This window comes from Didymosphaeria variabile (genome assembly GCF_027946475.1).
Source record: "Didymosphaeria variabile strain IMI 356815 chromosome Unknown scaffold_3, whole genome shotgun sequence".
Taxonomy (NCBI): Eukaryota; Fungi; Ascomycota; class Dothideomycetes; order Pleosporales; family Didymosphaeriaceae; genus Didymosphaeria; species Didymosphaeria variabile.
Window position 1 is genome coordinate 2539503 of NW_026611622.1, and position 26223 is coordinate 2565725.

The following is a 26223-nucleotide window of genomic DNA, read 5'->3' on the forward strand; positions in this document are numbered from 1 at the left end:
TTCTGTAATGTGATGTGTCTTTAGAACATCCATAAGGTGTGCGTGTATTCGTACAGTCTCCTCCGATTCTGGACGCTAATCTCATGTACTGTTAACCCGGGATAGTACGGTACAGGGCCAACCCTCAGCACCTTGACCTAGCACAGCCTCTCAAGCCCCTTTAGTCCCAACCTCATCCTTCTCGCTCGCCCTCTTCTCCAACTCCACCATCTTCTCTGCCTCCGTCTTCTCCTTCCGCCCACTTCCCCACAGCGTTCCCACATTCATCTTCTCCATCATCCAATCCATAGTACTGGCCTCATTCTTCCTCTCGATATCCTTCTCCAGCTGCGCCTTCTCTTCGTCTTCGTTAGTAACCTTACCCTCCTTCTCCTTTTGCGCTTTCTTCTCCATCTCTTCTACGGCTTTCATTTCGGTCTCTTCCTGCTCGACTTCTACGAGGTCGATGTCTTCGAAGCCAATCTTCTTCAGGATGCTGCCAGTGAGATAGCGGTATTGGATGTGTCCGTTCACCATTTCGGAGACGTCGACGTTTTGGACGCCGTGTATTCCCAAGATGGGTTGTAAGCCTGCGACGCCGAGCTGGATGCTAGACGTGCGGTATAGGAACGCGAGGATGTAGTCGTTGGTGGAGAAGACGTTGACGACGCGGCCGCTGACTACGCTGCGGATGGCTCTCCAGTCTTCGGCATCGGACGGACATGGCGAGCCGAGGAGGACAATGTTCTCGATGAGACCGAAGGCTTTGCGCTTTGCGAGGGTCTGCAGACAGGAGAAGATGAGGCGGGCGCCAAGGGAGTAGCCGATAAGTGTTATGGGGCGCTCGCCTTGGACTTTGTTGATGAGGGCGTCAGCTAGGACTTCGCCTGCCCTATCGGCACGGTACTTAGCTACGGAGAAAGGGTTATCTAAGATAGATGATAGCTTGAGCAGACCGAGCGGCCAGAGACCCGCAGCGAGGGCGCCGAAGACGGTGCGCTTGATGATTTGGCCTTTGGCGTAGGACCATGCTGCGCTCTTGACGAAGCTGTCCATGGAGTTGCCGAGCTTGAGGAGAGATTCTAACTCCCATCGCAGAGCGAAGCCTTCGATTGAGGGGTCCACGTAGCGCCATGGAACGACGACTTCTTCTTTGTTGGTCAGCCAGCCTGAGATGGCGATTGCGACGCGTAGACGACGAAATTCTTTGTCGAGCTTCCGCGGGCGGTGGAAGTTGTGGATGGGAATGAATCCGAAATCTTCGACTTCGCGTGCGTAGTCGTCCATGGCCTGGCTTGTCATCTTGGCTCCGTACGCGCCGAAGAGACCACCTACTAGAACGGATGAAGATGCGAGTGTACCTAGATATCCTGCTGCTGCCGTAGCTCCGAGGCCGAGTCCTCCCATTACGCTGCCTATCCCTGCGGCCAGAAGAGGTGCGGCAAGACCGCCTGTGACACCGATCAGGGCTGCGCCAGCGACGCCAGCGAGGCCGACTTTCCATTTCCGCGCTGTGCTCGAGGACTCTGCGGCTTTCTTCGTTTCGGCTTCAGCGCTGAGCTGCTTCGACGCTGCTTCAAGAAGCCCACGCGCAACAGTCTCCTCGTCGTTCTTCAGGACCGAGAGCTTGAGCTGCAGCGATGAGGTAAGGTAGAGTAGTAGCACACGCGAATGCGCCGAGTACGTCTCCAAACTAAGCACGATGAGTACAAAAGAGTGCAGCACAAGCTCCCTCTTCTCCTGATCCAGCTGCGTCAGCACCGTCTCGACCGGAGGGTACAGCTCCCTAAACACAGCGTCCTCGTCCTCGCCCTTATCATCTATGCCACTGAGACTCTTCATGCCGGTATCGCTCCTCTTGACTGTCCTCTCCACATCGGCTTCCTTCACCTCCCTGCTCTGCTGCTTCGCCTTCTCCCTCGAGTTCACCACCTCGCCCACCCTCCCCACCACCCTGCCGCGCCACTCATCGAAGTACTTGAGCATCGCCTTCTTCAGCTCCTGCACTTCTGGCTTCGCGAGTTCCTTCCTCGCATCTCCCTGTCTCTTTTCCCTGTCCTTCCTCAATTGCTCCTGCTCCTTCCTACGCTTGTGCTCCTTCTCGACATCTGCGTTCTCGATGTCCGTCGGCGCAGCGGCCAGCGCTGCTTCTTCCGACTTTGCGGGTTTCGCGTCTGCAGGCATTTCTTCAGGGGTGAATGTGTCGAGGAGAGAGTTACGCATCGTCATGGTGACTGTGGCGATCAGGAATGTGAGGTCGGCGCATTGGTCTGCTGTGAGCAGCGTCGTGAGGGAGGTGTCTTGTTCTTGGGATTGCGATTTCGAGCGCGAGTGCCCGAAGGGCAACTTGCTTGCAAAACCCTCCATGCTGGTGTTATTTCGAGAAGAAGTGGTTCTTCGAGAGCCACGGTCAAGTCTGCGGCATGGTCTGGATGCGGATGTTGATGTGCTGCCAGGATGACGTAGTAGCGGGGCGAACCCTTGCTTGTCAGCCGCAGCCCTACGAAAGCACTGGAGCCACACCACCACGGCTGAACCCGCGTCCAAGCGACCGCGTCTTGTCTTCGCAGGTCGCATCGTTCTTCAAGGTCGAAGTCCATTGGCGGTTGAGTTGCCGCAGTCTTCGACACAACTTCAGTTGACTGCCTCTCTGGGAAGCCTTTCAGTGGAGTCAGAAACGTGAAGTACGCGAGAAGGACATTTGTACCGTACCAATCCTCACTTCGCACTCTTCCAAGGCGATGCAGAGTCGCAAGCCCATTGGTGGCTAATGACCCAGGGTATCCAGCTTCGTGCCCGTCTAGGCAATGCCTTTGCAGTCAAGTTCGGTATGCAATGCCGTGCGAATTCAAGAGACGTGTTTTACACTCGCCGGACAATTATGCCGTACCAATTCTGACCCCCAACTCTCCCCAAACTGATTTCGTCCTGTGGGGATTTCACAGAGCCGCAACCTATTCGTGGCTATCGTTCCACTGTGTTCGACACCTTGTGAGCTCCTGCCTGGGCAGCTTGTTTGCTTGGAAACGGATATGCAGTGCCGTGCGAATGCAAGCGACGGACACTGGTTGTATACACTAGCAGGGCATGGGTGCCGGTACCAATCCTGACTCTGGGGGCTTTTAACAATCCGCTATGAGACAAGTATGCCGTACGAACCAAACCTCATCTTGGCACGCTGAACAAGACATGTGCAAGGAGCACGAAAGCGACCTCCGGGAACACGTCCCACAAGGGCCGTCTGAGTTCGGTATATTCATCTACTAACCACCCGCCCTACCGAGTGGCGTGGCATTCCTACCTCCAGCTGGAAAGTTTCTCGCGCTCAAAAAGACGCCCTTCACTGCCCGTATATCGTTCTTCAGCACGTTGATCTGGTCGTCCTTCCCATCGCCCGTCTTAGGTAGCCCGCATGTGCTGCCGTATAAGCCTCCTGAGCCCGAGTAGTACTGGCTCTGATAGCTCATGTCGCTCAGGTATGTCTGAAGATTCGATAGTTGCGTCTTCAGTGAGTCCGAGGAAGCATTGTCATTGGTCCGCGTGGATGAGAGTTCACGTAGATGCGACGTCAGGATCTTGAGGCGGTTCTCGTGGGCTTTGACTACACCTTCCCTTTCGGTCGCATCAGATGATTTTGAATCTCTCCGTGAGAGTGTGGGCGACGTTTGTGTGCCAAAGTCGCGGTGGTATAGCTCTGTGGGGTCTGAATCGGCCTCTGATATATCGTCCACTACATCAGAGACATTTGGCTTCGTCTTTGTCGCTGGATCGACTGAGGCCGAGTCACGTAGGCGTTCGTTCAGTTTTTCGAGCTGCTCCTGTGTATGGCTCGCGAAGTCGTGCCGTGACTCCGTGAGGTTCTGGGTCATAGGGCCTATTATATACTTGGAAAGTCCATATACTGTCGCGACAAGACCTCCGGCTATGTACGCGGTATTGAGGAGACGGCGCGTCGTAACGAGCGGGGGCTTTTCGTTAGGCTGCGCGAGGAACTCGGGGTATGTGACGATGGGTGGGATGTCCCGGGGTTGCGACTGCGGTGCGGGTGCTTGGGCGGGTTCTGCGGGAGCTCTTGACGCCCATGCCTGCTCCCCGGCTTGTGAGAAATCTTGCGATACGTGTTGGGGACTCTCCTGCGATAGCAGCTTCTCAATGTCTTCTGCCTTCACGCCCTTTGACCGTAGGAAGTCGACCTTCTTCTCGTGGGGCGCATCGCGAATAGTAGGGTCGTCGAGGAACTTGGATGCTTGGTCGACCAGTGGTGAAGCATCGAGCACAGGTGCTTCTGCTGGGGCTGTCTTTTGTGCGGCGTCTTCGGTTGGTTCCTCTGTGCCTGGTGCTGGAGCTGCTGGAGCTGGGGCGCCCTCCGGTTGCTGTTCCGATGCCGGCTGCGTGTCTGCTTCTGTGGGAGTGGGAGCTGGACCTTGCGCGCGCTGCCACGATGGTATGCTGGGCTTGTTCGACATGTTGTTGGCCCCTCCAGACGGTGAAGAAAGAGTGCACGCAACGTTCAGAAGGAGTCAGAAGCAAGTAGAGGCGACCGCGGAAGCACGATGGCTGCAGCCGAGGTCTGGGGAAATCAGGCGCCTTGCCCCTTTGGGCACCTCAACATTCTTGGAGATGGGCAGACATCTGGAGCATCGGCGAACCCGCACGCGCGCTCCGCCCTCGGCCCAGCGTCTTGTCCATCTATCGCACGCGATATATCACTGTATCTTTGCACATAGTCTCGAGCATGGCTGATCGCTCAGCCAAGCGCTTACGGCGGCTCAGCACCGATTACGACGAGTCCGATGGAGCAGGCGATTGGAGAGACACAGGCGCTCACAGCACTGCGACCAGGTAAGTGGCTTGCACGCCTCGACTGCAACTTCCCTTCCTAGCGGCGGTGCGACGTGGGAAGGCAGGCGCTCGCCAAACGTGAATATGCGCAAACGCCCATACATCGTACAAGCAACAGGCGACCCCTCCACCTCGCTCACCACTCCACCGTGCCGCCCGTAATCCCTGCCTGCCTTTGCCCTAAGGGACGCACCGGCGACAGTCTGTTGATCCTGCGCACTTCCACCTTGCGCTGTGCCAACTCACCCAGCGACCCGATACGCCAACACCACTCCAACACCATGCCTCGCCTGCGATCCCGCGCCAGTCTGACAGCTCCCAGTGCTCCTGCCCCCACGGCCTCTTCATCTCGCCCTAGGCGCAATACCGTCAACAAGGCCCCGCCTGCCGCCGTCATTCAGCGTTCGTCCCCCGAAGAGTCGCGCCAGTCCTTGAATCTCACAGTCAAAGCATCTCCAGGCAAACTCCGCGAAGCCACCGGTGGCAGGACATCCACAGCCGTCAGCTCCCGCAACATTGTCGCGGGAAAGCGCGCACGCAACAGCAGGGTAGTACGTGAGGTCGACAGCGACGACGAGGAGGAAGATGAGGCCGAGGCTGAAGAGGTGGACGCTATGGATGTAGATGACGAGGAGGACGCTGAAGGCGAGGACGACGAGGATATGGACGCCGAGGGAGAAGAGGACGACGACGCGGAAGTGACTCCGGCTCCACGAATCGTTGTACCAAGCAACAAGAGTGTGCCTGTGAAGCAGAAGATCGCCCAGGACTCCGTGGAAGCCAAGGAAATGGCTCTTGATGATGATGACGACGAAGAGCTTTCGGAACTGGACTCGGAACTGGAGGGAGATGACGAGGACGCCGAAGGCGAAGACGATGATGCGGACGGGGAGGAAGACGATGAGATTGCCGTACCCAATGACGATGAGGAGGAGATGGACAGTGACGAGGATCTAAGCCGAGATCAAACGCCGGATTTGAGCAAGATGACTCGACGACAGCAAGCCATGGTTGTGCAAGGCGCTGACGAGTCACTCATGGCCTTGTCGAATGAAGCCCAAAAAAAGAAGCATTTGACGGCAGAAGAAATCACGTCACGAAGGGCGGAAATGGCTCGTCGACGCAAGAACCTCAGCGAGAAGCGCAATGAGGAGGAGAAGGTATGCGTCAACTTCATCCCGTTCAAACAGATATGTGAATGAACCGCGCTAATCATCATGGCAGGCGGACACCATCAACCGTCTTCTTAAGAAACAACCACCGAAACGTGGGCGGAAATCAATGCTTGCAGAAAACAACGAGGATGGCCAGGAAGAGGAGGATAAAAGAGCAGAGAAGGCAAATCCCATCTTCGTGCGCTACAAGCAGACCGCCCAGGGCACCATGCTTGCCATACCCGAAGAGTGGTTACAGGCCCCTGCGGGCAGTCTTTTCAGTGGTACGGTCGCCAAACCCATATCGAAACCATGGAGTGGTCGCATGGTTGAAGAGGTGTCGTGACAAGCGAAATTTGTACGCTAGATGGGAGATATGGTGCATTTGCCGGCGAATGGGATATTACATTCAAGCAACCCGCAATAGATGGTATTGGTGGGGGAAAGCAATTGATTGATTAGCTTGCCCAGAGAAGGCATTGATTCCACGCGTCGAAATTACACCACGATGAGAAACATCAATTGACGTGCCCATCTGACTGTTCCTTCGTCCTCACCCCCAAATGGGCCTCCAGGCCCCACGCACCTTCAAACACCCATCTTCCTCCCTCTCTTCCCATCCAGAACCCTCTCCTCCACTAACCTCCTCCCGATTCTCTCCTCCCGATTCTCCCCTCCCGATTCTCTCCTCCCAACATAATAACGCTCCCCACACACACCCTGTTCAGAACACTCTCAGCACGCCGCCCAACATACGTCCACGTACGCCTTCCAAACGCCTCGTCCCCTTTCTTCAACTGATCACACCACACACACCACACCCACGCTTCCAAGATCATCCCCTTCCCCTACCGTACAATCACCCACGTGCCGCGCGTATGGCCTCCTGGGCCATCGGTGAACGCACAACATCGCAGGACTAGATTTGCTGCTTATCTCCCCATACAACATTATTCTTCTGGACGAGTGGGCGCTTCTTTTTGTGCCTGTGAAAATGCGCTCGGGCGCCGTAGGCGCAAGCAGTATCACACGTCACAAACAGTATAAGTCGGTGACGGGAGATGTTTGGGTAGTGTAATCTAGCAGGTTTGGTGCATTCTGTTGCTGTCTGAAGCATAAGACTGTCATCTTTTATCCTGATGTTCGTCTGCCAATTTACAGATCCCCTGAACGACGAGCACTACCGCTTCCACTTCGAAACAGATCAGATTTGTGTATGCTTACCCATTATTCGCTTACTTGCTATGCCAGACGAGCCATAATATGAACCATGCAAAAGGCTACTCTGCGGAGAAATCGAGGTTGCCCGCGAATACAAACACCAGATCTATTTCACTCACCATGCCGATGCCGACCCTTGCAAGGAAGCGCAAGAGTTACCTTGGTTCATCTGCCCGTTTGCTCCGTATCATAAAAATTGTTTACCGCGTGGAGTAGTGTGTTGCCTCCAATCCTCCGACAGAGACATGATCAACACGGACGCACGACAGCTACATTATATCAGTGGTATATTTGGCACCGAAGTGTATTGTGGCTCTAACCGTATGATATCGGTGCCTTGTAAATGTACTTTTGGTATAGATCACTATCAACCTTCTGATTACTGTGTTCTAATTTGGAGCTTTTAGCATCCCCCGTCATCCGTCCCCGCACCTTCTCTCCTGTGATGCGCATGCGAAGAAAGCCCTCGATTTTCTTCTAGGTAAATACCAGCAGTGTCCTAACACACGTAGACTGCAGGCTTCAAAGGACGTCTATGGCAGGATGTCCTTCAAGGCTTGATGCAGGCCAGTCGGAGAACCGACTCATCTGTCTCCTTGACACGGCAAGGTCTCGGCGATCAAGGTTTATATACATCTCTTTCGCACCATTGGCCAGAAGCAGCCTTTGATGTAAACAAAGAGAACCGAATCGATGTTACATAACGGAAGGCACTTATCGATTCTGCCCAAACCATTTCAGGATGTTGTATTCGTCACACGCACAATTGGTGTCTGGTACTTGTGGTCAGATTCACTGTGTAAAAATTGATAATATAATGCCTTGATAAGCTTCACTTACTATCACTAGATGTATATTACAAGATAGTAAAGCTGATTAGTAGATTAAGGCCAGTCGCATGAGTGATATAGATAGTGGAGCGACATGCACTATTGCAGCAACAGCTACGGACAATTAGCGATGACGGTCTTTTATTCGAAGGGACTCTACACTATTATTATCGTTTGCGCAAAGAATGTGCCACCTCCCACGGCGCTGGAATCAGATCTCGACCTAATATATTTACTATAGGGAGTAAGGTATTAGTCTATCTACCCTAGCACGCTTATTTTAATAGTTTATTACCCTATTTTAGGCTCTACCAGACCTAATAACGCGAGTTTAATAAGACCTAGCCAATACATCACTCCCTATAGTGAATATATTGGTTGAGAATTCTTGATTTCTTACTCCAGAGCTGTGGGAGGTGGCACATTCTTTGCGCAAAGCACCGATATAACTCCGGTGTATCAAAGCAACAAAGCGACTAAATGCGGACTCTTCAGGCAGGGACAGTTTCGCTTACCTGTTCCCTGGCCCCTACTAACGCGACAGCGGAGAGGTTTGTGTCCACGGTATCGACATAGCTCCTTTGAACTTAAGGGGTTAGGTACCTAGGTATGTCAGGATCGGCATCCGTCACCGCGTAATATGCACTTTAGTGGTACGCAGCTATTCTAGGAACGCTACAAGGGCATAGCATGCGTACCCTAGCGGCCTACCTGAGTGGGCCGCTAGATGGTAAGGTAACAACTCTTCTATTATCAAACAAAATCTCTATTAGCGCAGACTTCAGGAAGACGAGATGCGTTAGCGAGAGCTTGAATTTGACAGCGAAATGCCAACGGATAACACGAGGCACCTGATACGACTGGAAGACCCCGAATTATGCTTTTCCTGGGCTGTGTCCCGAATACGTTACACTAGATGCGCAATAACCAAAAGGTTAAGATGGTGGCTATTTCAGGCGTCCCAAACCAGTTGGGCCAAGTCTTGGGTGACCAAACTATTGCCGGGCTGTGGCACAATCGTCTCTTGGAGAAGTTGTGTTGATACAGAACATCTGAGGTGGACGAGCCTCCATAGGTGCTTTGCAAGCCTACCAAAAGGAGATATCCGACTTGGAGCTGGGTAAGCGGCAACGCAATCATCTGAGTCAGTAATACCACAAGAGATCACCGGAATTGTGTTGAATGTGAAGAAGTAGACTCATTGATTCGTAATCTACGTACATAAGATAGACTTTATAGTCTATAGATATTGTTTGTAGGAGTCATGTGATGGGCTTCCAACCAACAAATTGCCAGGGAAAACGGATATAGAGTGAAGTCAACAAGCGAGATATCGAGGCCAGTGCGTCAGGCGAACTAGAATACGCCTCCCTCCGGATCCGATGCAAACCCATGTGCGCGACTTTCGAGCCTCATTACAGCAGTGACCATAACACTAGATATCATGCCTTTGGTGTTCTTACTTTCCGTAAAATGTGGCGGGTTTGCAGGTGATGAATCCCCTTATCGCAGATTTCAGATTACACTGGATGACTTCAGATGGGAGGGACACGTCGTGGTCATATGATCACCATACAGCGATGTCCTCATCACATGTAAGCTGATGATGAGGATTTGGACGGAAAGAATTGTGTAAAAGGTCTCTTACTTGTATCGCACCGAGGATGTGATGATGTATTCGAGAGCGGGAGTACTCACAGGCCAAGGTAATTTCACCGTTCACAAAATACTTCGAGACCATGAATCAGCCGAGAGCAGGGTGTTTGCTCTCACTTAGATGAGCAAGTAACCATGCAGATGTATGTAAGCATTTATGCTGGCACTTACATAGGACAGAGGCAGTTGAGCCGCTCTTTCGAGAACTGTGCGTCCAGATGAATGAGTACGTTGTGGTGATCAGAAAGCGACACCTGTCGGCACGCATTGGACAGAATAGGAGCGAGATGCATACTTATCATCTCCTACACTCGAGTTTACTGATTCGCAGACCGACGTGGTGCACGAGACTATTGTTAGTTCACTGCGCATCCCTCCAGACGATATACCAATGAGGCTGAGAGAATAAGCAAGACCATCCCTCGTCTATTAAACAAGGCTTAGGATTGTGGTGAGCTGACCCTCTCGTTCAAAGCTTCGCAGGATGTTTTCGGTCCCCACTTAAAGCAATCCAACAACCCAACGCGGAAAGAAGTCAGCAGCTCACCTAGCTCTTACCTAAGCCACCACTCGTCAGCCTCACCAACGCGATTCAGTGTACCGTCCCTTGCAGAAAGATTCGTCATGGCGTTTCTTTTGAGAACACTTTCGAAATGTATAAGCACTGCTCGGCTCCTACCTCATGCTTTTCTTCAAATTCTGTGGTGACCCACAATGGACGACGATACACAGAAACCCCAACAAATCGTCTTCACCATCCCCGAGCTCGTTGAGGACATACTCTTTCAAGCCAGACTCCCACCTTTGGCCCTCCTCCGCGCCCGCCTCATAAATTGCACAACAAACCTCGTCATTTGCTCCGCGCAATCCTTGCGGCGCGCCCTCTTCCTCGGTGCCAATCCAGACAAAAACAACAGCACATTCACCATCGAGATCAACCCTTTGCTTGAAAAATTGTTCCCACCCTTCATGCAAACGCATTTTGCGCGCCTTCGCAGGAGACGAGACGCCGAAACCGCGCTCGCCCTTGGGTACTTCGGGGGGCCCGAGGTCGGATGCGTGACGGATATGGCGTATGCGGATGCAGCGCTTTTGCCGACAATAGTAGAGGCGGAGAGGTGTAAGGGGAGAGAGTTTAAGTGGGCGTGTTTGGGTAGCTCGTATGAGGGGCCGTGTTTGCATCTCCCAATTGTAGGGAAGTATGGTAGGGAAGAGCATTTAAAGGAAGTGGAGGGAGGATTATGGCGGAGGATGTATGCGACGAGGCCGGCAGTGCCAGTGCATGTTGTTGAGATGAGTGCTTGTGGGGGATTGGAGCATCTGTGGGAGTTTGAGGCGGGTACAAGGATGGGGGAAATTATGGACGGTTTGGTACTGGTAGAAAGGGGAAAGTGCGCGAGGAAATAATATGCGTGGAGCAGAAGACCGAGAGTAGACTGGTGACAGCTGTGTTGACCCAGACTGTAAAGCACAGCGGCCGAAGTGCTGGAGGGGTTGCGTGATGCATGTCGTACTTCGGTTATATTTCATAATGTATGGATAGGAATCGTGGTCTAAGCACATAGGTTAGTCGTTCCATCATCGAGCTTGCTACTTCTTAAGATTCCTGCCATCGTCATTCGATGCCCAGCCCGTGCCGCCCGAACTCCATCTCTCAACTGCCCAATAGCATCTAAGAGAAGTCTTCCTCCTTGCTTTCAATGGCACCCTTGATCCGCAAGAGCAACGTCGTCTTCCACTTGTCTAGCTTGCTCAACTGATCATACTGGAACAGCTTATCAGCAAACACCTCTTGGTCTCCGTCCTTGACCGCTTGCAGCAAATCCACCAATAACTGATGCTCCCTCTGCTGTGTGAAACTCGGATCAAGCTCGCGGTACCTATCAAACGCCGTCGATGCGCCAACCTCATCTCCAGTGCACAGCTGGCAGATACCTGCCTTGAGCAAGTACTCCTTGACGGACCAGCGCATGAGATTGTTGTTGATGGAGGATTTCGCAACCTTTTCGTAGAGACTGATGGCGTGGTAATAGTCTTTACCTTCGAGGGCGACGAGGTCGGCTGTTTTGAGCCAAAGCTTGTTGGCGAGGGCCTGTTTAGAGATGTTCTTGTTAGGTATATTCTGGGATGTGGAAAAACGGGGAACAGGGTGGGGAATGTTTACTTCGGCGTTATCCTATAGAGCATGTCAGCAAAGTGGTATCTATACATAAGTGAACCAGGGAAGACGTACAGATTCGTACCAACCGGCAGCTTCCTCGTACGCAGCAGCCGCACGCGCGTTGTCACCTAGCTCGACTTCGAAGAGCTCGCCAAGGTTCTGTTTGTGGGTTGCTGCGCGACGGAAGTTGCCTTTACTGCAGTAGTGTGCGATGGCCCTATCAAGACACCGTGCTGCCGCCTCAGGGTCGTCTTTCCGATATGCCTCTGGCGAGCATTAGTCTCACGTGACCCCTTATTCAAGGGACTGCAGGCATACTAAAGGCTTCAGTGAGTGTGTTTGCTTCATCATCAGGCTCGTTCAGGTTCTGCTTCTGGACTTGCGCTGCTTTCTCAAACGCTTCGCCAGCCTCCTTGCCTAAGTGGTGCGTTAGGAACTGTTGCAAACCCCGTTGCTATGTTATACAAAAGCTGATGATCGTGCGGTGTTCGGCTTCTTCTTACCCATTTTTTGCATCCTGAACGCATTCGCCGCAGCGGTGAACTGATCAGCTGCTGCCTCATCTATCAATCCAGTCAGCCTCATGCACCTCTTCAATTCTCACGTGAGATTCATACACTTCTCTTGCCGACCGCCAAAGAAACTGAATCCTCCGCCCGCCTTCGAAAGGCTCTGTTCTGCCTATTCTATTCATCAGTCCTGATACCTGGCATCGTGGCGGTGTTTCAGAGCCTCCCCACCTGTCGAAGCAGCGCTCGTGGGTCGCCGGCCATATTGAGTAGTTTACAGCGGTTTCTGGGTATCAACTGGTTCTTGCGTGTATATTTAAGTGATTTCTGGCGTTATCTTGGGGATCAGGCGCCAGCGCTGAGTTGTGGTAGAAACAGGTGGCTGACGCATGTGTCGAAGATGACGCTCTCATTGTGGTCCGTGCGGCGGGCTGTTGGCTGCGGGAAAGCCTCGGCGGTGCCTGGTTGGGTAAAGCGGATCCTCGACTTCATTGCTTTGTGGTTGAGCATGCAAGCTTCAAACTGATCGTCCATCCCTGAAACTACCTCATCTTCCATAATGTCTCTAAGACGAGCCCTTGTATTGTCGCGGTACATATCGCGACAGCTCCAGCGACCGACAACTCCTTTCTGTACCTTATCCGGACTGGCACAAGCACCAAACACGAAAGAGAGATTTGTGCCTGTATCTGCGCCGATGAGCTTCGACGACGTCGAAATCGCTCTTGAAGGCGAGCCCACGTGGGATGTTGAATCGCTCCTGCCTCCAGAAAAGCAAGCGCCAGATGCCCCGAAAATCACCTCACAACAGCTCAACCACCTCCTCCGTCTCTCGGCCCTGCCGCTACCGAAGTCCCAAGAAGAAGAAAACAAGATGCTTTCGACGCTTTCCGATCAACTCCATTTCGTGGGGAAGATACAACAGGTTGACACGATGGGCGTGAAGCCGCTGAGAGCTATAAGAGACGAGACTGCGGCTGCTGAAGCGGAGCAGACAATCACGTTGAAGACGCTGAAGGATGCACTCGCGAAAGAGAAGGTCATTGGCAAGCACTACAAGCGCATACAGAGGGATACCACGCCGGTAGATGCCTCCAATGCTGAACGCTGGGATGTTCTGGGCTCAGCGGAGCGGAAACAGGGAAAATACTTCGTTGTGAAGAGCGAGCGCCCTCAGGAATAGACTGTTTACTTGAGCTCGAAAAACCGCGATGCGTACCATCTTCACGCACGAGGATCTGGGGGCAATCACGGCATGGGTGATGCACCAATTGTATGTTCTTCGCCTCGCAATTCCTGCTCAAATGGCCTGAAATTAACAACGCATCCAGGAATTTCTCTGAGCAATCGACGATCAACAGGAACAACGCTATCATACAACGAGTGAGCTACTCCTGAACCTATCTTAGGGAAAGGTGCCGAGCAAAGGCACATCGAGCAGATTGGAATACGGGAAACCATGGTAACTGCGCAGCACGTTCTTCATCTCTTCAACTCGCACCCGCAAGCCGCACAGTACTTCACAACCTGCATACCCGTGCAGCAATCGCAAAACGGCCTCTCACCAAGATCATCCAGCTCTGGTGTTACGAGCCGTTCCGTCTTTGGCGTGGCTGGAGGAGTGGTAAGGTCTATCGCTACGTCCCTTTTTCCAAAGTCAACCGCGACGGAGACAGGCCCCTGCATGATAACGACCTGGGCTTTTGACTTTGGAGACGACCTTGGCGTCACGTGACTAACATGCTTCTGATGCGAACCAGTCGATGTCGATCGACGATAAGATCGTTGAGACGAGGCCTTGTCACTTCTCGAAGACGAATGGAAATGTGATTGGCTTGGTGTTGGAGCAGGATCCTGACCCTTCTGAGTGGACTTGGTCGGAAAGGACACGGGAGAGCGCCGACGAGACTCGACGATTTGAACACCTTTCCCATCGTGGTAATCGATCTGGCGATACACTGAATGCCACCTTGCCGATGGGTAGTGCGCGGTTGACCGCGGTGCTGTGTACGGCGACGACGACGACGACGACATAGTGAAGGACAGGGAAGATCAGGACAGCAGCAACAAATTCCAAAGACCCATCGAAGAGTCCGAAGTTATATTGGAAGCTTGTTGGGACCGACAGGGGATGACAACGTAGCGGCGTGCGATGTCCTGCTGGTAGGAAGAGTGGGGAGTAAGAGTGAGGGGGAGATGGAAGGGCGTGCGCAGTTATATGTGTCGGGGGTGCAGGCCGCCAAGACCACCACCCACCCTGCCGCATCAGGGCTCCTTTCCTGCCTGGACCCGGACCCGAGGACCTGCGCATATGCCCCGATCGATCGTTCCAGCCATGCAATGAGCGACTACATCGAAGTTGGAACAAAAAGAATCGCTTGCACCAGTTTTGGAGTTGCGGTGTACTTGGTGGTGGTTCATGGCTCAAGCATGGGCGGCCTCTGACAGAAGATGTCGGTACCACGCAGCGAAGCCATCGCATGATCTAAGAGCTCTCCTGATTTCTTAGATGCCTATAATGGTTCGATGCATCGGGTGTGCACCGGTCCCGTCCTCGACCTCGTCGTGGTCAGCGAGTTCTTCACAGTCTTGTCGCCACGCTCATGAAATTCCTCAAAAGTGACTTGAATAGATTTTTGATTGCACCTTCGACAGACACACGCAGCTTCAACTCCCTCCCTATCGCGGTGCATGAGTTCTGCGGTCCCAGTTCTCGCTCATTCGGAGGGTTGATGTTGAGGGTGCTGACATAATCCTTCGCTTACATAATGACTCACAACACGTGAATATTCCTCCTCCGGCGCTCAAATCGGGCAAATCTGGTGCTCCTGCAAGCTGAATGTTACGATCGACAAGCCCTGGCTGATTGTAGTCTGTCAAAAGCAGCACGCTTGTTGGCACGAAAGAGCAAAGAGAAATATGTAGTTGCAAATTAAGTTACAGTTATGCTGGGTATCGATACAAGCAAACTCCGCAACGCCTCTTATGCCGCTTGGCTATCACTTCACACAGTACCCTCACTCGTCCCTCTCCGGTACACCATATCTTCCAGCTAATGGGTGACCGTCATTCCACAAACCTGACTTCCTCTTTCCCTTCTCTTTCTCCTTGCCCTTCGCGCTCCTCGCTGGACTACCTCTCGCAGGGCTGCCGTGGACGATCTCACCGGCCTCGTTGCGTTTCACACGTTGCTCGGGGGGTACTTCGTACTCTTCTTTATAGATGGGCTCATCGTCCGGGAGGCCGAGCATGATGTTCTGGAAGTGCTGGCGGCTTTGCGCAACGCTCTGGATGGGTAGGTTAGACGATGTGCATGCACGTGAGTAGGATGAGTAGTGAGGGTTGCAAGTGTGATTGGGAAGTCTAAGCTAAATTATTATGGAACGCCGACAAAGGAGACGAAAAAGTGCAAATAAGTCGACGAACCTCATTCCTCGCATTTGAGTGCCAAACAAGCAACTCCAAGCTCCCCAGAATTTGCGCGGCCTGCTCGCGCTTCTGCCGTGCTTCATAGGGCTCGCCGGCCGTGCTGGATGCGTATGATTTGCCGCGCGCTTGCTGCGAGCGTTGCGCATCCGTAAAATGCTGGTTCTGGTTCAGCATTGTGTTGAAGTATTGCTGGTTGTGCGGCATCATGAGCAAGCTGAAGGGAGTCGCAGGACAAGGCGAGGTCTACTGTTTGTAGTAGGCGCGTCGTTGTCGTTGACCTCGCTGGGCCCGATTAGGGAGCGGGGAGCAGGGGTCTGGCTAAGCGAGTCGGGGGGAAGCTTCTTTGTCCGGCTCGAGCGACGAAGACCATCACTGTTGCTCTGGCGCGAGGAGGGCGTGACTTTCGCCTTCTCGGCCCGCTTGCGCTTGTTCGGGGGAGAAAGCTTCGGGGAAGAGACAACCGCCTTAGGACTCGCACTCCCCATGGACATGAGTAGTGTGGCCACCTCGAATTCCTTTTCAGCCAGCGCCCGCTGCTCATCCTCCTCTTCCTGCTCATCCATCAAATCTGTGAACTCGGCTAGCTGCGAGTCGTTCCACTTGTGCATTCGGTCATATCTCGAGCACTCCTCCTCATCCACCTTTTCCACAAACTTGGCCTTCTTCTTATGCTCATCTTGCTTCTGCTTCTCCCTATGCACACACACAGCCAACTTCCACTCGAGCTTATACTCCGGATGTGGCTTCATTAGCTCTGGCTCCTTCAGCTGCTGCTCAACAAGCATATGATCAAGCCCACGCCAATTCCCCTCCAGCGCGCACCTCATCTCCCAGTCTAGCAGGCCAGGGATGGTGGCGAAGTCATCATCATAGAGCCAGTTCCGACGATATTTACGTTCCCAGTCATAGAAAACGGTTTTGGCGAGCTTTTCATCCTTCTTATCGCTCTTCCATCCCCTAGTCGCATCGTTATACTCCTTCGTAAAATTCTTGTAGTGGGCCGCTTTATCAGCCTCCCCAGGCTTGTGAAGCGGGATCGTACAGAGATCCGCTTTAGTGACCTGCTTATGCTGGTAACGAGCACTGGGAATAATGGGAAGCATGGGAAGCATCGGCGGTTCCCTCCAGGCGTGTTTAGTGCCCTCGCGATACTTGAGGGTCCAGTGTGTGGCCATGGGTTGACGCGAGTTCCTGGAACCGGCTTCCTCTTGGACATGTAGGTCAAAGAGCTTCTTCACCTCGTTTGCGCTTTGGAAATGCCATGAGGGCAGAGGGAAGACACCAAGGGTGAGGGGAGTCTGTTGCCTGCTAGGTGGAGGAGAAGACATGTCGAAGGTTAAAGAGCTAATTGAGGATGTTTTGTTTAGAAGGGTGGGCTTGGGTGAAGTGGTGGTGGTATGTGGTGTGCTTTTTTCGGGTAGTATCTTGTGTGGTAAGCCGTTGCTAAAGGCGGGTTGCGTAAATAATATGCCGTTATGCGTAAACGTTCCACGTCGAGCTGTGCTGGGTTGACGGAAAACAGAGAGGGCAACGGCCTTTTAACAATGAGTGGAAAAACGGGTCTGGAGTGCATAGCACTCGTGCCTTGGTCCTAAATGCCTTTTTTACGAGTATTGCTGGAACTTTCACACTGCATGACCAAATGGTCTTCCCGAGGGATTGCGCTCTCGTAAAATGCTATTATCAACCTCGTGTTTACCGCGGATCACGACCTCGCAGAGCAGGCCCCGCCTAGGGCAAGTGGTCGATGAGATCGCATGCCGAGTATGGCCACGGGCTCCAGCGTGCGTACCATGCTTTGTGGTCCAATGTATGTTTGCACTCGCCACCTAGACATTGAGTGTTGAGTCCATTCGACGTGAGTTGTACACAGGCAGAGCTGTGCTCACCATCTCTCAAAGCATCAGAAATGGGAAGAGGCCTCGAGTCCTCTCAAGATACGAATTCATTATATAACGCGAAGCTCACAACATATCATAGGTTCCATAGGTGCGTAAGGGGTTCTGCTCTTGAAAAATCCGAGATTAGACCTCAATCTGGAAGCAGCAATTGCAGAAGTTCATCCAGAACATGGTAAAAACAAACGAAATTCATAGTTACCCGCCGATTCCCAAGGCGTGGTTAAGACTTGGCGCCAGTGCTCCGCTCCGAACGACCACCGAACAGCAATTGTTACTAAGTACGGTCCACTGCAAGCACCACCATAATGAGCCCTAAGTTCGGTCCGTAGATTTGCAGCAAGCACGTCGCAGCGACGAGCACGCTACCTTGGAAGCGCGTGGTAAAAGTCATAGACAATGCTAATTCAATCTCAGCGATCGTCACTCTGCAAGGCCATCCTCGTATCACAATCTCAACATCCCCCGATTATACTTTAGATAACGCTAGCGGCAAGGTAGCGCTGCAGGAATACACCACTTCGATAGCAATATTTTAATCAGTCATAAGTCATCGGCCGCGTCCACATCTAGCACTTCAACATCCTTCGCAGGCGCGCCTAGGGAACGGCATCCCTGATCTCTTACAATCACCACTTTCCTCCTTTAATCTCTAGGCAAGGCTTTCTCGTCATGCCGGTTTCTATACTCCCTACCTATTCACGGCTCAATCGCGGCACTTTCCTTCATACCGTGAGCACGTACCGTGATAACAGCCCTATATATCCGCCAGACCACCTCGCTATAATCAGCACAACCATGCCCGGACCTCAATAAGCTAGACCATTCCGTTGTTCGCGACTCAGATCCTGCATCGGATCGCTATTGCTGTGCACCATACGAAAAGACATAGAGCAGCTCCAAATTCGGGGGAGTGGGCATATGCGGTGCATGTTAGGTTTTCGCAGGTTGTTGTACAGGTCTAGATGTAGTACGGCGAAAAGCTGAGCGGCAGGCTTCCTCGAGCTTACGTGCCAGCTGGGATCAAGCCAAGCTAACGTAGAAACGGAGTCCACAACAGTAGTGGAACAGAAGCCTAGAAAAGGAATGAAGTTCACCATTGTCTGTGAGTCTTGCTCCAACAAGTGGTATTTCTTATCCTATCTTTGATATCTCCAATGCTAGTCAGATATTCTACTATGCCCCGTCATATCCGCACGTACGCGCAACCCCAGTGTCCATCTGATTGTTATTTCTACCCACATGCACCGGATGCTCATGCAAGAAAACCAATGCCAGTCATAATCGTGAGTCGAAAAAGCCACCATGCCAAAGCCAAAGCCAATTTTCTATGCCAAGAACGCCGACCACGTGCTTTTGCCCCCAAAGCCTCGTCATCCTACCAGCGCTCGCCGGTCGCCAAGCAGAGACCCGCCCGCCTGGCCACATTCAGGTCACCTATCCCCCCACGCCCTCAATGCCGTTGCCGCCTTCGATGCCGTTGCCGCAGGCGCTGGCGAGATAGAGTAAGCCCTGGCGACTGAAGGAAGTGGCGCCGCACCATGAGATCTGGTTTAACCCGCCTTGCCCGGCGCGATAATTGGGCTCGGCGCGCTGCCATCGACCTCCTGATGCTCGGCCTTTGTACCCTTACCTCTCCATGTGCTGACTGCCGGAATGTCCGCCTTGAGCCTCTCCTCTTGCGTCGAGTATGCCTTAGGCGTGAGTTTGATCAGCGTGTGGAGCGGGACCTCCATCCAGGGGCTTTGCTCTTGCGGCACGTTCATGAAGTAGGCGTAGATACAACGGAGTATGGCTTGATGGGTGACGATCAAGATGTTTTCGCTGCGCTCCAGTTCCATGATGATGGGTTCCAGCCGTATGACTACGTCGCGATACGATTCGCCGCCCAGGTAGCGGTAGTTGTATTTGTCCTCGTCACGCTGCGCAAAATCTTCTGGGTACTTTTGTTCTATCTCGGCGTACGTGAGGCCGTCGCATACGCCAGAATCAAGCTCGTCGAGTGCTTTCCATTCAAGTTTCTCAAATGACAGAAATCGCGCGGTCTGGATGGTTCGTTTCAACGTAGACGTCCACACTGTGAGCCTGCGACCATCACCGACAGATTTCGCAACAAGGCCAGGTAGAGCGTGCGCATATGCATCGCCTCGGTCGGACAGGTCAGCGTCTCCTCCAATCTGACCCGTCAAGTTGTACTTGGACTCTCCGTGCTATAAGAATTAGCATAAAACATGTAAGACTTCGACGGACATTTACCCTTGATAGCCAAATCGAGCGAGGCTTTATGTGGAGGTTCATCAAGTAATATACTACTCGACTCTGGAGGTAATCCTGAATCTGGTTGATAATGACCTGCTTGCCGACATCGATCAATTTGACATAGGTGAGATCCCGCTCGTCTTCATCAATGGTCTCGTACACCTTCTCGTAGTTTCGAATCCGATTGCGGAAATCTGCTGCGGCCTCTTCGGGGTCTTGCCCTACATAGTCTGGTGACGTAGTCTTGACTTCCAATATGTTGCTCATAATCAAATCCTCGTCATCGCATTTGGACTCAACAAACAGAGTTTCGATGTTCTCTTTGGAACAGCGCTCTTGTATCCAACGACGTCGGCTCTTGGTTGAGTTTGTTGCATCCAGAATCGCGATCAGACCGCGCCCCTCGGCAAACCATTTGCACATGTCATTGACGGCAGCTTCAGCAGCTGCTTTGCGCAAGCGCTCTCCTTCTGGGTTCGAAGTATCGAAGAATTCGGCGGACGGGTTCGGCGTCGCGGTGCGGCGGTATTGGCCGACATTGAAAGTTTTAGCCTTGATGGACAACCAGTGGAGGTAACGAACGACTACACAGTGCAAGGTCAGCGAGGCTCTTCTAGTGCGAACACATCAGTCGTACCTTTCTGTGCAATCAAGCTCTTGCCCCGCGCGGGTAGTCCCACCATGACGACGCAGATGCGCGTATCCTCGGCCTGCACACCAGCTCCATTAGTCTTTCTGCTCGGCTTCACGAATTCTCCGGCAGGGACAGCGCGCATGTTGGGCGCGTACACGCCATTGGTTCCCGTCATGGTGCGCAAAAAGAAGACGGGCCTCGATCAAAAGGTAAGGGGACGTGGTAGCTTTTACAGCGTGCAAGGTTTCCACGATAACTGCGGGTCGGAACTCGGCCAAGACTTTTCCCAACGGCGGCAACTGGTGGGGAGGACGTCGCAAAATCCGAGTGTGGTTGCAAGTCGGATACTGGCGGCGAGGGGCAATTGCGCGTTTGTCGAATGTTGGGACTGGTGTTGCAGGCAGAAGGGTGAGGTTGCAGGGCTCTGAGATGGGGGTCGGCTTTCGAGAAGCGAGAGAAAGTGAAGCTTGGGTTTGAAGATTCCCCGCATTTGGACCGCGCTTTGTATTAGAGCATCCGAGAAGGCCCAGGACGGCGTGCCAGAACAGTAGGGCACTCGCACCAGCGCGTCGTCAATCAGCGTGCGTGTGTTGGCTGGCCTGGCGGCAGGGAACCGCTTGCTTTGTGCTTGGAGCTTGCGGGTGGGCGGATGCCGCTGGCAGCTCAGGAACGGGCAAAGCTAGCTCGCTGCTGACGATGTGAAGGAGGAAGTGCGTGGGATGCAGTCAAGCAGCTAGAGCTGCAAAATGGCGCAATGGAAGCAGGCGGGGCGGCGCGGGCCCAAAAGTTTTGCGCGCCCGTATGCTCGTGTGCGTCCGTGATGGTGACGTCCAATGCCGTAAATTGCGTTGAGCCGGCGTTTTCCATAGAGCCCTGATGCGTCGCGGCCTCTTCTCGCCGATTGCCGGGTTCGCACAGAGAGGCCAGACCACCAGGGCATCGTCTCGAGCGCCGCGGGTCCAGTGCAGGAATGGAATCGAGTGGGATCATCGAAATGCACTTACCGTGGAGATGGAGTAATTCCTGACGCGCGCCATCTTGGCTTCTTTCGCAGACAGACGCTCTGCGCTTTCGTTGCGTGCGTTCGCTTGTATTTCCACCGGGCGATTGCGGCCTGCGGGCTGGTGGGGCGATGGCGAGTGTACAAGTGTCGAGCCGCAACAGACGCGAGATGCAATCGCTGCGTCTGCGATCTGCCAAGTAGATGAAGTCGCAAGTCCGGAAGGAAGTAGTCCAAGGAGTCGCCACTACTTGTTGCGCCGAGCGCGACTTCGGCTGCCACAAGCTGGCGATGGCTTATCAGTACAGCACAACACGGAAAAGCACCGTTTGAGTCGCTAAGCCAACTGCAATCCCTACCTCGTCAGAACACGTCAGACCAGTTTACGCTGTGATCCACGGAACGCTGTCAGACAGTGCTGTCATTTCTCTACCTAACCACCTGATGCCTGCCACCCCCAAGGTATACCTCAACGCGATGCGGCCGTGGTCGTGAAACGGTGGGTATATAGCACTACCAGAACGAACGCTGGCATCGAGAATGAGAATGCACATGCAAGCCCGCATAACCCAAATCCGCATCGCACGTCTAGTCAACTTTTACTCAAATTGTTAGCCAACGACAAGATGACTCGTTCAAGCGGACAACTTCGTCAGCCCATTGACGGCTCGGAACACTTCGTCTCCGCCGCTCTTCAACGACAACAGCGCGGCGCTCGCGTCTAGACGTCTTTTCAAAGCTGCTGCCGTCCTTTCCTGTCCACGGCTTCCCATGCCCTCGTCAACCCAGCGTATTTTGTTGATTGTGAAGCTCAGCCCGTCATGGTTGGAGCTCTTGCGACTCGTAATGCCGTATTCGGTCGTCCCCGCAAATTCCTCGAGCTTGGGCAGCATCAAAAGCTCGATTTGCAGATCCATATCAGCGGGTGGTATGACAGGAGCTACCGGAAGCTTTTCCAGACTATCTTGGGCGTCGCTCGGATCGTTGGCCTGCGACAGCCGAGGGTCCAACATCTTCACGTCCACCGTTTCGTCCCACTCGCCCCGAATCCATCCAGAGTGTATCGCAGCAGCTATCGGATCCGAATCATCGCTGTAGACACGCGCTCCCCACAAATGGCGCTGTAGTACAATTTGTTGTCTCTGCCGCGGCTTCAGGTAAAAGCGAGGTACTCTGATGGTGTATGTGCAATTGATGGGATTGATTGAGAAGCGGGGAAGTTTTTTCGGCTTCGACGCATAGCCGAATTGATCGTCCAGGAATGAATTAGGCTTGGGCAACTCGGTCGTAGTTGCATAGAGCTGACTCCCGAGATGCTTGCGGGGTTTCTGTGCTGCCTCATCTAGAATGTGTTGTATATTGTGGACTTTGGGGGGTGGTGGAGGTGAAGATACAGAAGGCTGGAAAGACCTCGGAGCATGATGATGGTGGTGTGATGCCCCATGGTAGTGGTGACGGTAATGTGGAGCGTTAGAGCTCCCATTGGTCGCTTGCAGGCCTTCTTCATCACCCTTATGATGATGGTGGTGGCTAATGAACGGTCAGCATGGGTGGTCAGATGTATATGTCAGTGAAGGCTTACTGGTGAGCGTGCGCGTGGTGGTGATGATGGTGGGAATGCTTGTTGCGCTTGTTGCCTCGCATGCCAAGGGGTGTGTTCCGTCCATCGTTGTCTTCTTCGTCGAAAATGTCCTCATCCTTGACTCGTTTCAACTTTCGTCCATTCTGCGAGCTCACTCGCTGGAGACGAAGGTGTTCGTTGAGATCGGTCCCGGGAGGGAGCGTGTCTTGCGCACCCTGCGGCATCGGACTTCCTCTCGATGGCGTTGAGCTTCCCAAACCACCAAGACCAGAGAACATCCTCCCAAATTCGCTTTTGACATGTGGGTCTTTTCCGATTGAGAGTGGTTGCGCTTGTGCACCCTGTACGGCTTGTGGAAGCGGGGATGCTCGGCCAGTGCGGCGGTTGGCGTCAGGTCCGAAAACCAGGAATGATCTGTTCTGATCATACATGGAGCGACCCAGATATCCGCTGCCTCCAGAAGATAAAGAACGAGACAACTGCTCGGATTTGTGTCTATCGATTGAGGTAGGATCGGATGTCGGTGGCGCATGGTATTGTTCCACAACCCGATGGCTCAGGTGATCTAGGCTCCGTCCACGAACCATGTCTTCAGGGCCAGGGCCACTGTAAGGCGATGGGCCTTGGGGTGGTGCGGAGTAGCCGCCGTACCCACGGTAGAGCCCATGTGGCTCCTCCCTTCGGGGTTCTAATTCTCGTGCGGTTTCTTCTGGCAGAGGATGACGCCACAGATTGCGTGTGGGCTGCGCTCCGATGGCCCCTCGAGATACATTAGGAGGCCCAAAAGCTGATTGGGAAACAGGTTGGACTGTTGACGGACGGTCCCGGTCCGATGCAGAACCCGGTGCACCACCAAGTCCAAGCTCTGCAGCACTGGGGCGCGAATGGTGACTTTCACCTAACGTTCGGCGCCTCTCTTCAGGGGGCCCGTTTGGCGTACGTCTCTGCCCAAAGATATCGTAGCTTGTCCTGATCTCATGTTCTGGAAGCCCAGGGCCACTGGGCTGGCTGCTAGGTCGAGGCGGGACGGTTGCAGCGACCTGTCGTTGGTCCCTTGCGTGGAGATCGCTCAAAGGAGAAGGATACGGGTGCTGCGCTTGGAAGACCATTGGTTTGTAGGGCTGCGACGTATGCGAGAGCGCGGGACGGCCCTGATCCGGAGAGCCTTGAGATTGGTTGTACGCCCGCGGAGGTGAGCCAGCGGTATATGTGTGACTCTCGGGCGCTCGTGAGGTGTTATTACCATACAAGTGTCTTTCTGGAGACGGCTGACGACGGAAGGACTGGAAGTCTGATCTGGGTCCAGACGGAGGGCCACGCCTTGGCGAAGGTGGTTGCATACTGTGACTATTTGTCGATGGCGTTTTTGTAGGAGGTGATGGGTGTGATTGTGACGTCTGATGGGGCGCACCGGTCTCACCGCCTCCGATAAGGGACGAGATAGACATGCTGCTCCCTGGTCGGTGATGCGCGTGGCCTAACCCAGGGAGCTCGCGGTTGCCTCCAAAAGCTGAACCGTATGGCGCGCGTTGCGGCTGCGATGCATGATTGTGTTGTTGATGTTGCTGTTGAGGCGACGATGGGGGTGGCATGTGTGGTCGCGCAAAGGATGGCGGTGGAGGTGGTGGTTCATGTGATGAAGCTGCCGAGGGTTAGCTGGCGTCGAACATATAAGCAAACAGCGTAATGTAGTCTCACCTCCATAGCGAGTTGGGGGGCTCGCGCCGCCTAGTGAGCGTCTGCGCGACGCATCGTAGGGGTACGGCGACTGATTTGGCGTAGCGTGCGAGGAGCTCATTGACGGCGGTAGAGGGCCGTTGTGATGATGGGAGGCATCGACAGCATGAGGACGCGCTAAGTGATCGTCAGAGTAGTTCCGATACGGTTAGGGGAACAGCATGTGGAGCAGGGGGAGGTTCGCTTAGCGTGCCAGCAATGATGCATGACTGTTTTTTGCGCATTGCCAGCTCCAAGGCGGATTGTACAGACGAGCGCGGTTTGCAACGCCGCAGCCACGGATGAGCGTTGCCTGTCTTGCCACTTGGTTCGCGTCTCAAATGGTGCAGTAGCTTCGCCGGTGTAGAGTAGCTCTGCCAAGTCGGTCTCGCGGCCACGCGACTTGCTCAAGAGGCATCTGAGACGGAGCGGCAGCGTCCAAGACAGCAATAACTCGCGTGTTGCACCAACGCGCAGAGCCCACAAGGTGAAGCGGGGCGTACCTGAATTTCCCCATCCCAGTTGTCTCTCGCTCGCTGGCGCGGTTTCGGGACCCAGCACTCCATAGCTACTTTGGCGAGCATGCTGTGCGTTCGTGGGAGGGTAGAACGGGTCGCGGCGAGCGGAGGAATAAGGGTCGGCGGCGAAGGGAGCGTGGACGGGCGGTTGCGGCTGGGAGGCAGGAGGATATCCAGCACCGTGTGGAGGCGGCGGCGGCTGGTGGTGGTTCGGCTTGTGGATGGGCGCGTACGGGCTCGGGTGCGTCTGGCGGGCGTCCATGTTGTCCAGCGACGAGGTTTTGCGGACGTGTACTCGAGCGCGAAGTGGAGGAATGCTCGACGAGGCGGTGAATCACTGGTGTGAACAGAGGTATTCTGCCGGCATGTTGGGGACAGAGAGTGGCGCGGTGCCAATGGGACGTCTTTCTCGCCTGGGAGGAAACCAGAGCGACGAAGCGACGAGGAGACGAGAATCCACATGTGCAGGTGCATTGGACTCGGGTCATAGCGTCAGTGGAGCCTTGCGACGTGCGAAAGCCACAGGTCGCTCCCCGCAATTCCACCCTGGCGGGCGGCTGGGTCCGCCGGGCCAGTTGCTCGAACAAAGACCCGGTGACGCACAGTCGAACCCGACTGAGCATGTGCGATGCGTTGCCGCTGGTCCTACGAGCAGACTGCGCGCGTGCATCGCCTGCTCCTCGCCCTGGAGGCCCTGTGCTGCCACAGCCGGGGCTCCCTGGGCACGTAGCCATTCGTTTGGGGCCCACCGCCTTTTCGTTCTGCGCGGCACGCTTCCGATCAGCCTCCTCCATGGATCAATGCAGGTCCGGTGGCCCCGACTTCACCGATCTCA

At 53.9% G+C, this 26223-nt stretch overlaps 9 protein-coding genes across 9 annotated transcripts; 2 read left to right on the top strand and 7 right to left on the bottom strand.

Annotated features, from left to right (window-relative positions):
- Positions 1-150: 150 nt before the first annotated feature.
- On the bottom strand, positions 151-2346 carry N0V89_004190 (uncharacterized protein; the record flags this gene model as incomplete). Its single annotated transcript, XM_056212978.1, has 1 exon — positions 151-2346. One exon carries the CDS (start codon positions 2344-2346, stop codon positions 151-153), a length of 2196 nt encoding a protein of 731 aa, XP_056073286.1.
- Positions 2347-3242: 896 nt separating this feature from the next.
- On the bottom strand, positions 3243-4445 carry N0V89_004191 (uncharacterized protein; the record flags this gene model as incomplete). Its single annotated transcript, XM_056212979.1, has 1 exon — positions 3243-4445. One exon carries the CDS (start codon positions 4443-4445, stop codon positions 3243-3245), a length of 1203 nt encoding a protein of 400 aa, XP_056073287.1.
- Positions 4446-4714: 269 nt separating this feature from the next.
- On the top strand, positions 4715-6321 carry N0V89_004192 (uncharacterized protein; the record flags this gene model as incomplete). Its single annotated transcript, XM_056212980.1, has 3 exons — positions 4715-4821; positions 5144-5981; positions 6046-6321. 3 exons carry the CDS (start codon positions 4715-4717, stop codon positions 6319-6321), a joined length of 1221 nt encoding a protein of 406 aa, XP_056073288.1.
- A 5033-nt stretch (positions 6322-11354) lies between these two features.
- Positions 11355-12616, bottom strand: SEC17 (vesicular-fusion protein S17; the record flags this gene model as incomplete). The annotated part of the gene is made up of 6 exons (XM_056212981.1): positions 11355-11858; positions 11916-12109; positions 12162-12260; positions 12347-12406; positions 12461-12524; positions 12584-12616. The coding sequence occupies 6 exons, from the start codon at positions 12614-12616 to the stop codon at positions 11355-11357; spliced, it is 954 nt and encodes a 317-aa protein (XP_056073289.1).
- A 295-nt stretch (positions 12617-12911) lies between these two features.
- On the top strand, positions 12912-13535 carry N0V89_004194 (uncharacterized protein; the record flags this gene model as incomplete). The annotated part of the gene is made up of 1 exon (XM_056212982.1): positions 12912-13535. The coding sequence occupies one exon, from the start codon at positions 12912-12914 to the stop codon at positions 13533-13535; it is 624 nt and encodes a 207-aa protein (XP_056073290.1).
- A 1834-nt stretch (positions 13536-15369) lies between these two features.
- On the bottom strand, positions 15370-15955 carry PDK2_1 ([Pyruvate dehydrogenase (acetyl-transferring)] kinase isozyme 2; the record flags this gene model as incomplete). Its single annotated transcript, XM_056212983.1, has 2 exons — positions 15370-15639; positions 15779-15955. The coding sequence occupies 2 exons, from the start codon at positions 15953-15955 to the stop codon at positions 15370-15372; spliced, it is 447 nt and encodes a 148-aa protein (XP_056073291.1).
- Positions 15956-15984: 29 nt separating this feature from the next.
- Positions 15985-17109, bottom strand: N0V89_004196 (uncharacterized protein; the record flags this gene model as incomplete). Its single annotated transcript, XM_056212984.1, has 1 exon — positions 15985-17109. The coding sequence occupies one exon, from the start codon at positions 17107-17109 to the stop codon at positions 15985-15987; it is 1125 nt and encodes a 374-aa protein (XP_056073292.1).
- Positions 17110-19232: 2123 nt separating this feature from the next.
- FBP26 (Fructose-2,6-bisphosphatase) lies at positions 19233-20747 on the bottom strand (the record flags this gene model as incomplete). Its single annotated transcript, XM_056212985.1, has 3 exons — positions 19233-19889; positions 19936-20522; positions 20576-20747. The coding sequence occupies 3 exons, from the start codon at positions 20745-20747 to the stop codon at positions 19233-19235; spliced, it is 1416 nt and encodes a 471-aa protein (XP_056073293.1).
- Positions 20748-22207: 1460 nt separating this feature from the next.
- Positions 22208-23120, bottom strand: N0V89_004198 (uncharacterized protein; the record flags this gene model as incomplete). Its single annotated transcript, XM_056212986.1, has 2 exons — positions 22208-22972; positions 23112-23120. The coding sequence occupies 2 exons, from the start codon at positions 23118-23120 to the stop codon at positions 22208-22210; spliced, it is 774 nt and encodes a 257-aa protein (XP_056073294.1).
- Between the last annotated feature and the right edge of the window lie 3103 nt (positions 23121-26223).